Source organism: Sciurus vulgaris (assembly GCF_902686455.1).
Source record: "Sciurus vulgaris genome assembly, chromosome: 9".
Taxonomy (NCBI): Eukaryota; Metazoa; Chordata; class Mammalia; order Rodentia; family Sciuridae; genus Sciurus; species Sciurus vulgaris.
The window spans coordinates 77,273,401-77,286,701 of NC_136469.1; the positions used below are offsets into that span (position 1 = coordinate 77,273,401).

At 38.2% G+C, this 13,301-nt stretch overlaps 1 protein-coding gene across 2 annotated transcripts in view; it reads left to right on the forward strand.

Moving 5' to 3' along the window:
• The window catches only part of HPSE (heparanase), a 39,707-nt gene that overhangs the window by 13,516 nt on the left and 12,890 nt on the right, over positions 1–13,301 (forward strand). For both annotated transcript variants that reach the window (XM_079153288.1, XM_079153287.1), the window contains exons 4-6: positions 10,850–11,023; positions 12,172–12,340; positions 12,857–12,904. In XM_079153288.1, coding sequence (XP_079009414.1) covers positions 10,850–11,023; positions 12,172–12,340; positions 12,857–12,904 — 391 coding nt within the window. The remainder of the gene's footprint in view (positions 1–10,849; positions 11,024–12,171; positions 12,341–12,856; positions 12,905–13,301) is intronic.

A 13,301-nucleotide genomic window follows, 5' to 3' on the forward strand; every position in this document is an offset into this window, starting at 1 on the left:
GTATAACCTGTGTTTAGTAGAGATCTCTATACTTCTGTTACTTAGGGCTAGATAATCATACCTGTGTAGCTTAGGAAGGTCTTAAACTGACTAAAACTTCTGACTCTGGTGGTTTCTCTTGATAGTTATCAGGCACATTTGCTGAAGAATCTTTCATTTGTAGCTTCCAGTCTTTATTCTAGTGGGCTAGTACAAGTGTACATCTTAAGTTACATTTAACTATTATTTCCTTTAAATGCCCAAGAATGGCTATATTTTGGTTTTAACTGTTTTGCTGGGTATCTAAGATCAAGCTGGTCAAATTGACCTGGTTCCTGTCTTGTTGAAGAGTCAGCTGAGTTCCCACAGGGGTCACTCATACAGAACTTAAGAGCGGCTTCCTGGTTCCACCAGTGACTTTGGTTAGGCAGGGTCTCTTGATGAGGTGACTTCCTTTAGAAGCATCAAGGGATGTTTCCCCTTTTCCATGACCCTCCTCTGCAGCAGATGCACTGGGTGATTTTTCATCCTCTAGTCTCAACAATTTTCTTGATCAGGAGGTTGTGTGACCCAGAGTTGCAATGCTCCTTAGAGAAGTTCTCTTATTCCCTGGGTTCAGGCTGACCGTTGAGGGCAAGACCCAAATATGGACTTTTCTTGACCTCTGTATTTAACTCCAATCTCTTAAGTTTGATCTTAATTATCCAGCAAGCCAGTCTCACCAGTCATAAAGTAAGAGTAATGGGCTTTAACTTCAATGTCTATAACTTTACAGTTATTTACCCTTTTATCTAACTGGAGTCTGTATTAGTACTGGAAGTTACCACTATCTGTTCTATAGGTGATGGCTTATTATCACAAGTTACCTAGGCTGTGTGTTCTTGAAGCAGCTACTTCTGCAAAACATTAACAGGTAACAGTTTTACTAAATGAAATTAGCAAGAGTAAAAATATATTTTGTTTGTATAATAGCTATCTTGAATTTTGACTGAGAACCACATTATATCCCCTATTTGAGATCACACTACTTTTACAACAAGAACCAATCTTTTGACTATAACTTTAAATAAGCTGAAGTCTGGCTTATTTTGGAGCCATTCTACACACAGTGAGGTGGGAGGCAGAGCCTTATCTCAGGTAAGGCGTGGCTCTTTACAGATCTTAAGTGTTCTAATTTTGATGTTGATCTTTGCTTCTTTCTTAAATGTCATTTTAAGAAGTTTCCATATATTGTTTCCTGAGTCTATATGAACACTAGTTAAAACAATTTAACATTATATCTAAAACATGAATTAAAGAAAGTCTGAGAGAGCTTTTAACTTTCCTTTTGTGTGAATAAGTGGCAAAATGTTTTCATGTTTCACTATATTAACCTTTAAACAAGTCAGACTCTAATGTTTAGAAATACATTTACATTTGAAATTCTTTATCTCAGTGTAAAAAGTAACAAATTTTACACATACCCTATTGATATCAGGTCCTATAATAGAACATTAAATGATAGAAATTAATTCCCAATAAAATTTACTCTTTATAAGTTTAAAATTACCATTACAGACAAGTTTAATCTGGAGAATAGCAGCTTTATAAAATTCCCTGCTTTAAAAACTTGTGAACCTGAAAAATATGAACACATTTAATATACAACTAGTGACCATTTCACAATTACCTTGACATTTTTATCTTACCAAATTTAGTTTCTAAAGAAAAATGTAGACTCTGTAACATAGTACAATACTCTATAACAGTTGTTTAACCATAATTGTATACACTCCAATTTTCAAGACTAATTGTTCTAAAGAATAAAACTTAATAGACACAAAGTTAAGAGTAAATTAGTGTTTCTAAGAAATCCTTGTCATTTTACCATATAGATTAAGCTTTGGTTTATATCAGAACATTAGTATTTTACCTTAGGAAAAAACTTACATAGCTTTAGGTGTCTCACACACATACAACCAACTTAGTTACCGCAATCTTGTTTAGACTTGCCCTTTACTTACACACAGACTTTCTTAGCACTTACTTAGACCCTCACGTATTTCATCACACAAGCACTTTCTTACCCAGAAACATTTTATTTTTCCTTTTACTAAATATATTTCCATACCCAGAACCTTTTATTTTCTCTTTCCTATTTGTAGACCCCTTTTTGTTCACATTCTGAAACAACTCTTAAATGAAATTTCTGAATTTAGATAAATTACTCTATTTTAATAAGATTAAATATTCTGTTGTTTATAGTACTCTAATTGAAACACAGTTGAAACTTTTGGGACCCTTTGTATATAGAATTGCACTTGTTAGGACATAACTTAGTAACCTTGTTTTTAGTTTAGTGATGACACAAAGCAAGTTTAAACCCTTTTATTTACCAACCTATGAAAATACCAATAATGTTTAAGTATGATACCCCATGGAATTTAAGGAGTTAAAAGTACTCGATGTTATTTAACAATTAGCATTTTAACTTTGTAAATTAATCAGATATCTCTACAAACACATTTGAGTAATCCCATACAGGTTAACTCTAATTCACTTATTCTGTAAAAACCAAGATATCAGACAAGTGTCCTGAAGAGTATTTGCTGTCTCTTCCCTGTTGAAGAAAAGTCCTAGAAACAATTGATATTAGACACATCAATATTTTATTAGCTTGACCACCTAGAGACTTGCAAGTTATTTTCAAAGACATTTTACTTTTATTATTTTACCCAATTTGAACCTTTTTAAATCACGTGAATTGAGAGTATCTGGATCCATTTTTTTAATTTTAATTTTAGGAGCGCTCATTTTTGATACAGACAAAACATGACATCAGACAGCACAACATACAAATAACATAAAATCAAAGGCCTTGTAACTTTATAGGTGAATCTCCATTGCAATGTAACAGATGTTCAAAAACTCTAGCTGAATAAAAAAATAGAACTGATCAAAAAAATCATGAGCTCAAGAAAACATATAATTAAAAAAACAAGAGTCCTGGAAAAATGATACGGCCGTTAATTACTTTAGTGAAGTACCATAAAATTTACTTTTGCTGGAGTTTAGATAAGGTTCTTTTTACCTTTTCTTTCCCTGGGTTTGAGACCGGTCTCCTACTGAGCCTTTAGGCTTCCTTTATTCACATTTCAATGTAAGCCTTGACTGAGATCTGGAAGGATCTAACAGGTTTTAACACAAACTTTGTGCCTAGGGCATTTTAGCCATCTCATCAGGACAGGTTGGATGTCAAAGAAAATTATGAGACCTTATTTTCCATTACTTTTGAGAATGAAGCTACTTTGCTAAGTTCTTCACTGAGATATGCCATTGGTTATTGAGCTGTCTATGGCTGCTTATCCAGGATTTATTTTCCCTTTTGTGACTAACAAGTTAAATCTTGCTTCATAGGTAAGCTGAGGACAGGAGCTAGAAGTAAGTCCCCTTCTTGATATTCCTGGGGCAGAATATTGTCCTATGGTGGCTATTTCCTGTAGTATTGAACCTGTTGATGACATAATTAAGCTTTATTTTTTGAGATCTTATAATTCCTATTAGCTAAGAAGTTTAGGACTTCTGTAATGGCCTTTTGATATTCCTCCTGGGTGGAGGCACATAAAGGATGTCATTTACTTACTGGAGAACAATTACAGATGTTTTATCTCTGAATTTTGTTAAGTCCTTAGCTAAGGTTTGTCCGGAACAGGTGAGGGCCATCTAAATCCTGAGGCAACACTGTCTAGGGTAGTTGAGATACAGTATCTGGTTCCTCAAAGGCAAACAGAAATTGCCATTCAGAGTCTAGCACAAACAGGAAAAGTCATCTTTTAAATCTAACTTAGTAAACCAAGCAGCAGTTGGAATACAAGATAAAAGAATATGGATTAAGAACTACAGGGTGGGGGAAATTACTGCTTCATTATTCTAAGGTTTTGGACTAGGCAGTTTGCTTTTTAACTCCTAAAATGGGCAAATTGCATGGACTATTGCAAGGCATTAAAAGTTTCTATCAGTTTGAATGATCTTTAATAAGTCCTTTTCCTTGCCTATATGTTCCCTTTTTTCCTTTTGATGTCTATTAAAAAAAAACGGAAGATGCAAGCTGGAGAAGATCATCTGAGGATTGAGCAGGGCCATGTGCCAATTTTTGTAATTTCCTCTAAATATTTGGGGCTGACTAAATGGTAAATTTATACTTTAAAAGTAGGTGGCCCTTTATGGATTCAGGATTCAGAGTGGTGTGTTTTCTTATTGCTTTCCTAAGTCTCTCTATGAAATAGCAGGACTTTCCTGAAGGCTGCATAATAGTTTTTTAGGCATCCTAACTCACTATTTGAATCCCAGTTAGGATGGTTTCTGGGAACTGCCTGTTCTCTAGATGGTTAATAGCATAATTTTCCAGGTGAAGTCATACCTGGCATAAGTTTTGAAACATCTCAATATTTATTAGGATCCTCCAAAAGCCTCCTTAAATTTATTTTTGTCTGTCTTAAGTTGGGAGGGTCCCCTCAATTTTCCTCCCTTAGTGGGCGATTCCTCAAGGCTTTCTCCTCTCATGGTAGAGATTATTGATGTCAAGCATGGTAACATATGAAAGGCACTTTTCTTGATCATTTGCAATTTAGCAGTATGCAGGCTAGTGGTGAACCTGGCAATACTGTTGAGAGAGAAGCTCCCTTCTGAGTTAGAAATATTAGGGACGTCTCCCTAACTTTGAGCTTCCTTACGGTCCAGAAAACCCGTCTCTCACTACCTGGCTTTGCCAAAGTTATTTCTGGCCTTCTTCGGCAAAGTGCTAGGGTCCTAGTTTGCCCTGTGCTAGAGACCCTGGGAGGATTCAGACTTAAGGGCATTACTGCTTTCCTCCTGCCACTATAAACTCCTAATTGTGAAAAACGATGACAAAAGTAAAAAAGCGTGCCTTTTGCCTATCTTTTTGCCCTGTAGACTAAAGGAATCTCCAGAGGGTGAGGGGACATCTATTGGTTGTTAGGCGTATAACGCCCTTTGCTTGGAGGGTCTCACGGGAGGGGTTTTTAAATGCCTCCCTCTTGCAGCTTAAAGAGAACACCATGAGCACATTTAAGCACAGGAACAGTAATGGGGAGACTCTAGTGTCTAGACTAGTGAAGGCTAACTATGCAAACAAAGGGAACCTGGGCATTTTCATACTAATCATCCCAGGCCTTAATCCTACAGTTTGAATTCCTAATGTCTGACCGGCAAGGGAAGGGGAACATCCAGAGGGAGTGGATGTGCGGGAGTGTTGTGCACTGTGCGGCCCATACAGAGGCAAAGGTAATTGGCGCTTTCCCTCAGTGCCATTCGTCTACCGATCACTCTGGATACCCCTCAGGGCTGTCGGGAGGTGGAGTCCGGAGAAGGAACCTTTGGGGTCCACCCGAGAGTAGCCCGGGCCGAGAACCCCGCAGTTGTTCCAACCCTTCCTCCACCTCCACGCATCCTGGGCAGATCAGGACTAGGGACACTGTGTACTGGCGGCAATTGCGCTCCGGGCCTGGACAGAAAAGTAGGAAACGGCTTCAGCACAGTCCAACATGCCTACAGAGCAGGTGATTGGAAACTTGCCTGGGCCGGGGAACCTCTCACCCGAGTCTTAAGAATGGCGGCTGCACTAACTGCATTTAAGTAGCCGACGGGTGCCCATTTTGCCCTCCAAAAATAAAGAGACAGAAAGATGCACCCCAAACAGATGTGGGGTGCGTGGAGAGAGAAGCTTACTTACCTCGACGTAAATCTCGGTGGAACCTCCAAATCTGATACCGCCGTTTACCGGTGCCGAGTTCTGCTCCTTCTAATGTTGAAGATTGAACACTAGAGAAGCACGCCAAGGCAAGCATGTTAAGCAGGTTTTATTTAAAGCTAATAATACAGACTTCTACCGGCAGGAAGAAGGGGGCCATGGCTGATGTTCTAAAGTCCCAAGAAGTGAGCGCACCCTACATCTTTTATAGGTTAAATTCTCTTTTGTTCTCCAGTTCTCTTCCTCCTTATCTCTCCTTCCTGCCTAAGTGACTAGGCCTGGTTTTGCATTAAGTGAGAAGGCAGGGGGAGGGCCAAGGTGATTCAGGCAGGTAAGGGCCCAGGGGACATTAATTAGCAGCTCCTTGTTTGCAGTCCTTGATAAAGGCAGGTAAATTTGGTAATCAATGGGCTCCGGAGATCCTTGACATTCCATTCTTCCAGGGGCAGTCTCCAACTTCCAGAGGCAGATGATTTTATGGCCTCCATTTCCTCGATTTGACCCGATCCCCTATTTCTACACTAACTACCTGTTCCCAATTCTGGCTTCACTCCTGGTAAGGTCTTCTTTGTAATAAATCATGACATAGGACCTGCTAGGAGAAGATTCCATGGTATTAAGTAATTTGGATTCCTAATTTGGGAGGAAGTTGTATTACCAGTTTATCTTCATTTGCTAAAAAAGCTTCCCTAACTCACATGATCCTGTTCTTGCCAAGGTGTTGGGTATCCAACTCTTTACCTGCCTCTGGTACTTACTTAGACCTTCATAGTTCCTACAGCTGGGGAATATCCTTCCTTTGCTAACTATGTAACTAGGTTAGCATAACTCCAGTCATCTTGTTGAGAAATAGTTGAACTCTGTTTTGAAATTCTCAATTTTAACCTCTATGTCATGGAAACATAGATAGACATCTGCCATATTTAATGCCACCTTCTCATTATAATGACAAATATTTCAGAAGCCAATAGGTGTTTCTATACATTGTTCTGGACCCAAGGGTTGGGAACAGCTAAACAGCTTGGGGGACAGGTGCAATGGAAGGGATAGTGCAAGTCTGTTGTGGCAAAGGTGTGTTAATTGCTTGTTTAGTGGCCTGCACCCTAAGACAGATGTCTTAGAAGATACGGGTAAGTTTTCTAACACAGATGCTCTCAGATGGTGTGTTCTATTTAAGTAGATGTGAAAAACGTTCATGAGAAAATAGACTTACACTATAAACCTGTTTGGGCAGGAAAAAGGAACAGCATTACAGATGTAATTCTGGGTGTGACTAAAGAAAGGAGGACTCCCTTCGTACTTATGATCTAATGTGCTGCTTCCCTTTTTCTCCACCTCTCTTCCCCATTACTCTAGTCCTCCACCCCAACACCCCCTCCCAGGCTGGATATTAGATGCTTTTATGTGAACTTGTGATACATTGCAAGGGAAAGAGTCAGTTTCATTTTTTCTAAAATGTGTCCTCCATATTATCTTCATCCCAGGGATCTTTCCACTTTCCTATATAGTAAGAGATAAGGGTTTAGAAAATAATTGGTAATAGGATAATTAGTTGTGAGTTTTCGTACTGTATTGTACTGTACTATTTGGGGGAGGAAGTGAACCTGGTGGTTTTTTTTTTTGTTTTGTTTTGTTTTGTTTTTATTTAAAGAATGAATTTGAACCCAGAAATATAGACTTTATTCTAAAATATGTTACCATTCGTTACATTATAGGGGATGCATAATAGAACTTCAAACCACATAAATTCCAGGTGCATTTAGAAGAATGAAGAAATAGTGGGAGGGTAGAGCAGGAGTTGAATAAATTCTCTAAAATGCAAGTATTTCAAACTTTTTGAAAATGCCATAATCTTTGTATGGAGTCTAGGCAGTAGTGTACTTTACATCTGTAAGAGTGTTTTATGATTTACTAACAATTTCACATGTGTGGTTTCAACTGTGGTTTTATGGGGCAGTTATGAGATGGTGCTTGTCCTAGGACTAGATCCACAGCAAGAGGTCCTGTAGGATAAAGATATTGCCCCAATCATACTACAGTCTGTAGGTGGGAGAGCTGGAATTCCCATAAAATGTACCTGAGGAAACTTATTAAGAAGAAAGCTTTATTTTGACTGAGGGTTTCAGTCCCTGATTGGGTGGACATATTGCTTTCAGGTCTCTGGTGGGGGTGCCCATGGCAATGGCAGGGTATTCATGGTAGAGCAAAATTGTTACCTCATGGCCAGCAAGTAAAAGAGAAAGAGGAAGAAACTGGAATCCCACAGTTCCCTTCAAGATATAATGTTAAAGTGTTAGATGTGTTTGAAGCTGCCGAATTTGGCAGGTCAGATCCAATAATCAAGAAAGACACTCTCTTTATGCAAGAGAGCATTTATTTTAGCAATATCATGAAAACAAAAGCAGAGGTGAAAGGTAAGAGAGAAAGAGAAGAAAACACATTAAAATATCAGGGAAACACTAACACCTGAAGTCATGTAGCTGTGGAACCCTAGAGCAGTTTTACATAGTCCCAACTGGGAAGTCCCAGGCAGAACATACTGTCCATGGGTGAAATCCAAAGTCTTATTCCAGGTGGGGGTCTTCAAATACAAGTTAGACTAAAAAAATCTCCTTGTTAACAACCTGCTTGATCTAGTGATCCCCTCAAGGAGTCTTCATCCCCACAAGGACTGGTGAGATCCCAGAAGGGAGGGCGTGTTTACCTTGAGATAAGCGAATGTCTGAGTTCCTGTGAGTCAGTCAAACCATCAAGAAGTCTGCATTCTGTAGACGTGCTATCAAGGGTTTGCAGAGGTCATTGTAGGTACCTGAGCAGGGAAGATCTCTTAATATTTTCCTTAGCCCTTTACAAGAGAATGCACCCAATGACCTAAAGACCTCCCACTAGGACCCACTTCCTAATAGCACCACACCCTGGGGAACAAGTCTTTCACAAAGGATCCTTTGGGATACATTTAAATTCAAATGATAGCGCTAATCCAGGGCACTTTATACAACACGATTTTGCCAGATGTAAGCCCAAATATAAGTGTAAGTAAGACATTTGAGTCACCCCCTCTAAAATCGACTCTAATGTTAGCATTGCCACCAAAAATCTATGTGACATTGGGCAAAGAATTTACCCTTGTTTGGATCATGATTTCCTTGAAGCAAAATGAGAATGAAGTTTTGGTGTAGGTTTAGTAATTCCAAATTCCATGTTGTCTTAAACTGCGACTTAAGATCTAGTAGAACACTGGGCTATAGGACACCAAAGTGTCTCAAACCCTAGTGTCTGGCACCCTAGTTCTGTGGAAGTGGGTGACATAGCAAATATCACAACACCTGTTATAACTGTGATCTGGATTGCCTCCCAAAGGCTCAGGCATGATCCCCAGCTGGTGGTGCTGAGAGGTGATTCATGCTTCAGAATGTGAGGCCTAGTTGAAGTTGGGGGTCACTAAGGTGGGCCTTTGAAGGGTGCATTTGTCCCTGGTCTCTCCTCCCCCTCTCCTCTCTCCCTGTCCTCACTGGCTGCTATAAGCTGAACACCTTTGCTCTGCCACACCTACCACAATGTTCTGCTTCACTAAAGATTGAAAGCCCTGAATCTGAGCCAAAATAAGCATTTCCTCCTTTAGGATGTTTTTCTCAAGTGTTCATCACAGTGATAGAAAGGTGACACAGCTTGCAGATTTGTTCCTGCTCAGCAGCCTTTATCAGCAGTATTAAATCTAGGATTTCACTGCTGTGATTATCCAAGTAATTCAGTCCAAAGACTCAGAAACAAAACAAACACAATGCTACTTTTAAGGAGAAAGGGTATAAATTTGCCAGATGGGATAGAGATTTTTTATTTTTTCACTGGGGTGTTCAAAAGTGAGTTACTGTATAACAAATGACTCTGAAGTATTACATGAAAATCTCAAAGACTTATGCATATCAAAATAATTGTTGCCATTCTCAAAAGCTGTTTTATAAACTGGCTAATGGATAAAAAAAAATGCAGAGTACAGAAAATCACAAACTTTGTGGCATTTACTCTCTCTAATTTTTTAATAGCATACCTAAGCCACAGAGAATACCCCCCCACACACCCAGTGCTGGGAATTAAACTCAGCACCTTGCACCTGTTAGCAAGTGTTCTACCATTGAACTACATACTCGGTCCCCCCAACCCTTTTTTTGGTTTTTGAGACAGAGTCCAAGTTGCCCAGGCTGACTTAGAACTTGTTAACTCTTGCCTCAGCTTCCTGAGAAATTAGGATTTCATTCATGCATTACTGTGCCCAACAAAATACCCAAGTTTTGATTATGCAATTGCTAGGTCAAAACAACCTAATAGTAATAATTTTTATTATGTTTTGTTATTTTGATATTTTCACCTTGTAAATTTAAAGATCCTGAAGTGCCCCTGTGAATAGAGTAACCTGGTTAGATTTGAATTTTGGAAAAATAACAATATCCCTTTTTCTTTTTTAGCATTAATTATTTTTATCTTTTATATAGGACAGACACTGAAAATTGTTCATTTGTCATCTAAAGTTCAAATTTAACTAGGTTTCCTGTACTTTTATTTGCTAGCTCTTAGAAGCATACCCATGGATTTGCTATGCCTCCCTAGGGCATCTTGATATATAAGTGAAAACCATAGCCCTAGTCCATTTTTTAATGTAAAATCGTATTTATCTTAAATTAATGTCATCCCGGAATTTTAAAAAATGTTTTAAATATAATTAAAGTGCCCAAATATTCTGTATTGAGTTTATGAGTAGAGATGTTTAAATTATGAAAATGGGGTTTATACTAACAAACCATGGTCCAGCCTGTGTAGGTTGAACACAGAGCCATAAACCGTGGTTTCCCCAATTCACCTGCTGTCACTTGAGCAAAACCTTACTGCCAAACCAGAACTTCTTGAATCTTCTAAGGGACTTCCAGCAGTTGAAAAATGAAGTAAGATTTTTTTTTTTTTGTAATTTTCTGTCCAATTTTGTTGTAACATAGACAAAATTATAGTCACTTATTGGGACTGGGATTCCTTTGATTTAATACAAATAGTACTCATTATGAAGATCAAATCTGGAGGTATTCACTATGGTGCTGATCTAACCATTAAACTGTAATATTTTTCTTTCAGAAAGTTCAGTGGATATGCTGTATAGTTTTGCAAATTGCTCAGGACTGAACTTGATCTTTGGTCTAAATGCATTACTAAGAACAGCAGATTTGCAGTGGAATAGTTCTAATGCTCAGTTACTCCTGGACTACTGTTCTTCCAAAAGTTATAACATTTCTTGGGAACTAGGCAATGGTAAGTACCCCTGGGAACTTTTCATGAGGAGATTCCCTATTGGCATTATTTTTCCTATTTATGATATTCTTTTGAATATTAGCACATTCTCGAAGGTTTTCAACAATGCAACTTTTGGGAGCTGGGCACAATGGTGCATGTCTAAATTCCAGCTCTTTGAGAGGCTGAGGCAGGAGGATCACAAATTTGAGACCGGCCTGGGCAATTTAGTGATACCCTGTCTCAAAATAAAAAAATAAAAAGTGCAAGAGCGGTAGCTCAGTGTTAATATATCGCTGTGGTCAATTTCCAGTATGAGGGTGGGCAATGCAACTTTTGAAACTATGTATGGGAGAAAACTCTTTTATCTATTCCAGAACAAACTGCTAGTCCCAGTTTATGCTATATTTGAGGTGAGGCAAACTATCAGAGCCAGCAACCTTCCCAGCTCCAGGTTCCCATGAGATTTTCAGAGCCTGTTAAAACTATTACGCTTGGCAAGCTGTGAAGTAGGCCATTTGTTTTTATTCCCCCTTTCCTTTCTCTGTTTTTCAACTTGCCAGTTTATCTCAGCAACCCTATCCCAACTTGCATTGCGTGCTCAAGCTGTCTAGAGGTTGCCAATGTAAAATATTACCCATGTCAAGCTCCTAAATGTCTCCTTCTTTGCTCTTTTGCAAGGAACTTACAAATTCTAACTCAAGTGTTTAATGATTAGCCACAATTTTTCAAAATATAGTACTTTTCTACACATTACCCAATGAAATTGATTATAGAATGGAAAATAAAATATAACATAGTGAGCACATGCTATAGGGTAGGCATTGTGCTAAGCATTCAGTGTCTTTTCCCTGCCCAAACTTCTCCTCCTCTTCCTCTTCCTTCTTATTAAATATTGGATACAGATCATTTTCCAAACATTCATTGGTTTAATATTCTTATTATTAACTTCAAGTTGTTTAATACCTCCCTCATACCTTACTTATTTTTATGGAATATCTTATTTCTAACTGGTTTAACTTTTATTCACTTTGAATTGTAAGTTTTTGTAGTTTGGAAAATGTTACATTTATATGCTGCTGTAGTTTTTCTTTTAAAGCAAATTCTAGCTTCTAAAGCTAGAAAAAATATCTAGAGAGGTGATTAGTTTAACAATTGCTGTCTTTCAGAACCTAACAGTTTCTGGAAGAAGGCTGGTATTTACATTGATGGATTACAGTTAGGAGAAGATTTTATTGAGCTGCATAAACTTCTGGTAAACTCCACTTACAAAAATGCAAAACTCTATGGTCCTGATGTTGGTCAGCCTCGAGGAAAGACAGTTAAAATGCTGAGGAGGTAAGACCTAGAGGATGCAGAACCATTTTTCTTAAAAATAGCCAGTTGCGGTGACACACACCTGTAATCCCCATGGCTCAGGAGACTGAGGCAGGAGGATCTCAAGTGCAAAGCCAGCCTCAGCAACTTATCAAGGCCCTAAGCAACTTAAAGAGACCCTATCTCAAAATAAAACATAAAAAGGGCTGGAGATGTGGCTCAAAAGTTAAGTGTCCCTGGGTTCAATCCCTGGTACCTCCCCCACCAGATCTTCTGGTGGAGAATCCCCAATAGACCACATGTTATTACTCATGTTATTTGCTGCCTAACTACTGGTTTAGCAAAAAAGGAAATATTGGCTCAGAATACCAAGAATTCTGGGACAGTTGGCACCTATGAAAAATTGGTTGTCAGAATTAGGAAGTTTTTGTGTTTGGTCCTAACATAGTAACGAGACATTTCTAGGGAATAAAACTCCTGTGTAAATATTATACATTTATATGATGAAGTGATACCATAATAGAATTTTTGTTTTAGTTTCCTGAAGGCTGGTGGAGAAGTGATTAATTCAGTTACATGGCATCAGTGAGTATATCTTCTATTCTTAATACTAGGAAAAAAAAAATGCTAGTTTTACTTACTGCCAGTTTTCTAAAAAAATTATCTCCACTAAACTGCTAACTAACTTTATAGTTCGGATAAGAAACAAATAGTATCTCAAGCAGTGTACTAGAATTTTAAGATGACTGAAACAAAAATTTAATGTTATTTTAAATAATGTGGTTTCTTTAAAGATCAAGGTACACTGCCAACTAACTCATGCAATATAGAAGTAGCTAAAACCAATTGCTTGCAAAGAACAGGTAACCCAGAAGTGCCTGCACTTGTAACTACATCCTCTTAAGACAGGGGAACTGATTTCTAGTTATTTGGATAGAATGGTCTCTTCCTTGGGTCCCTTTTTCACCTTTTCATCTTGGTC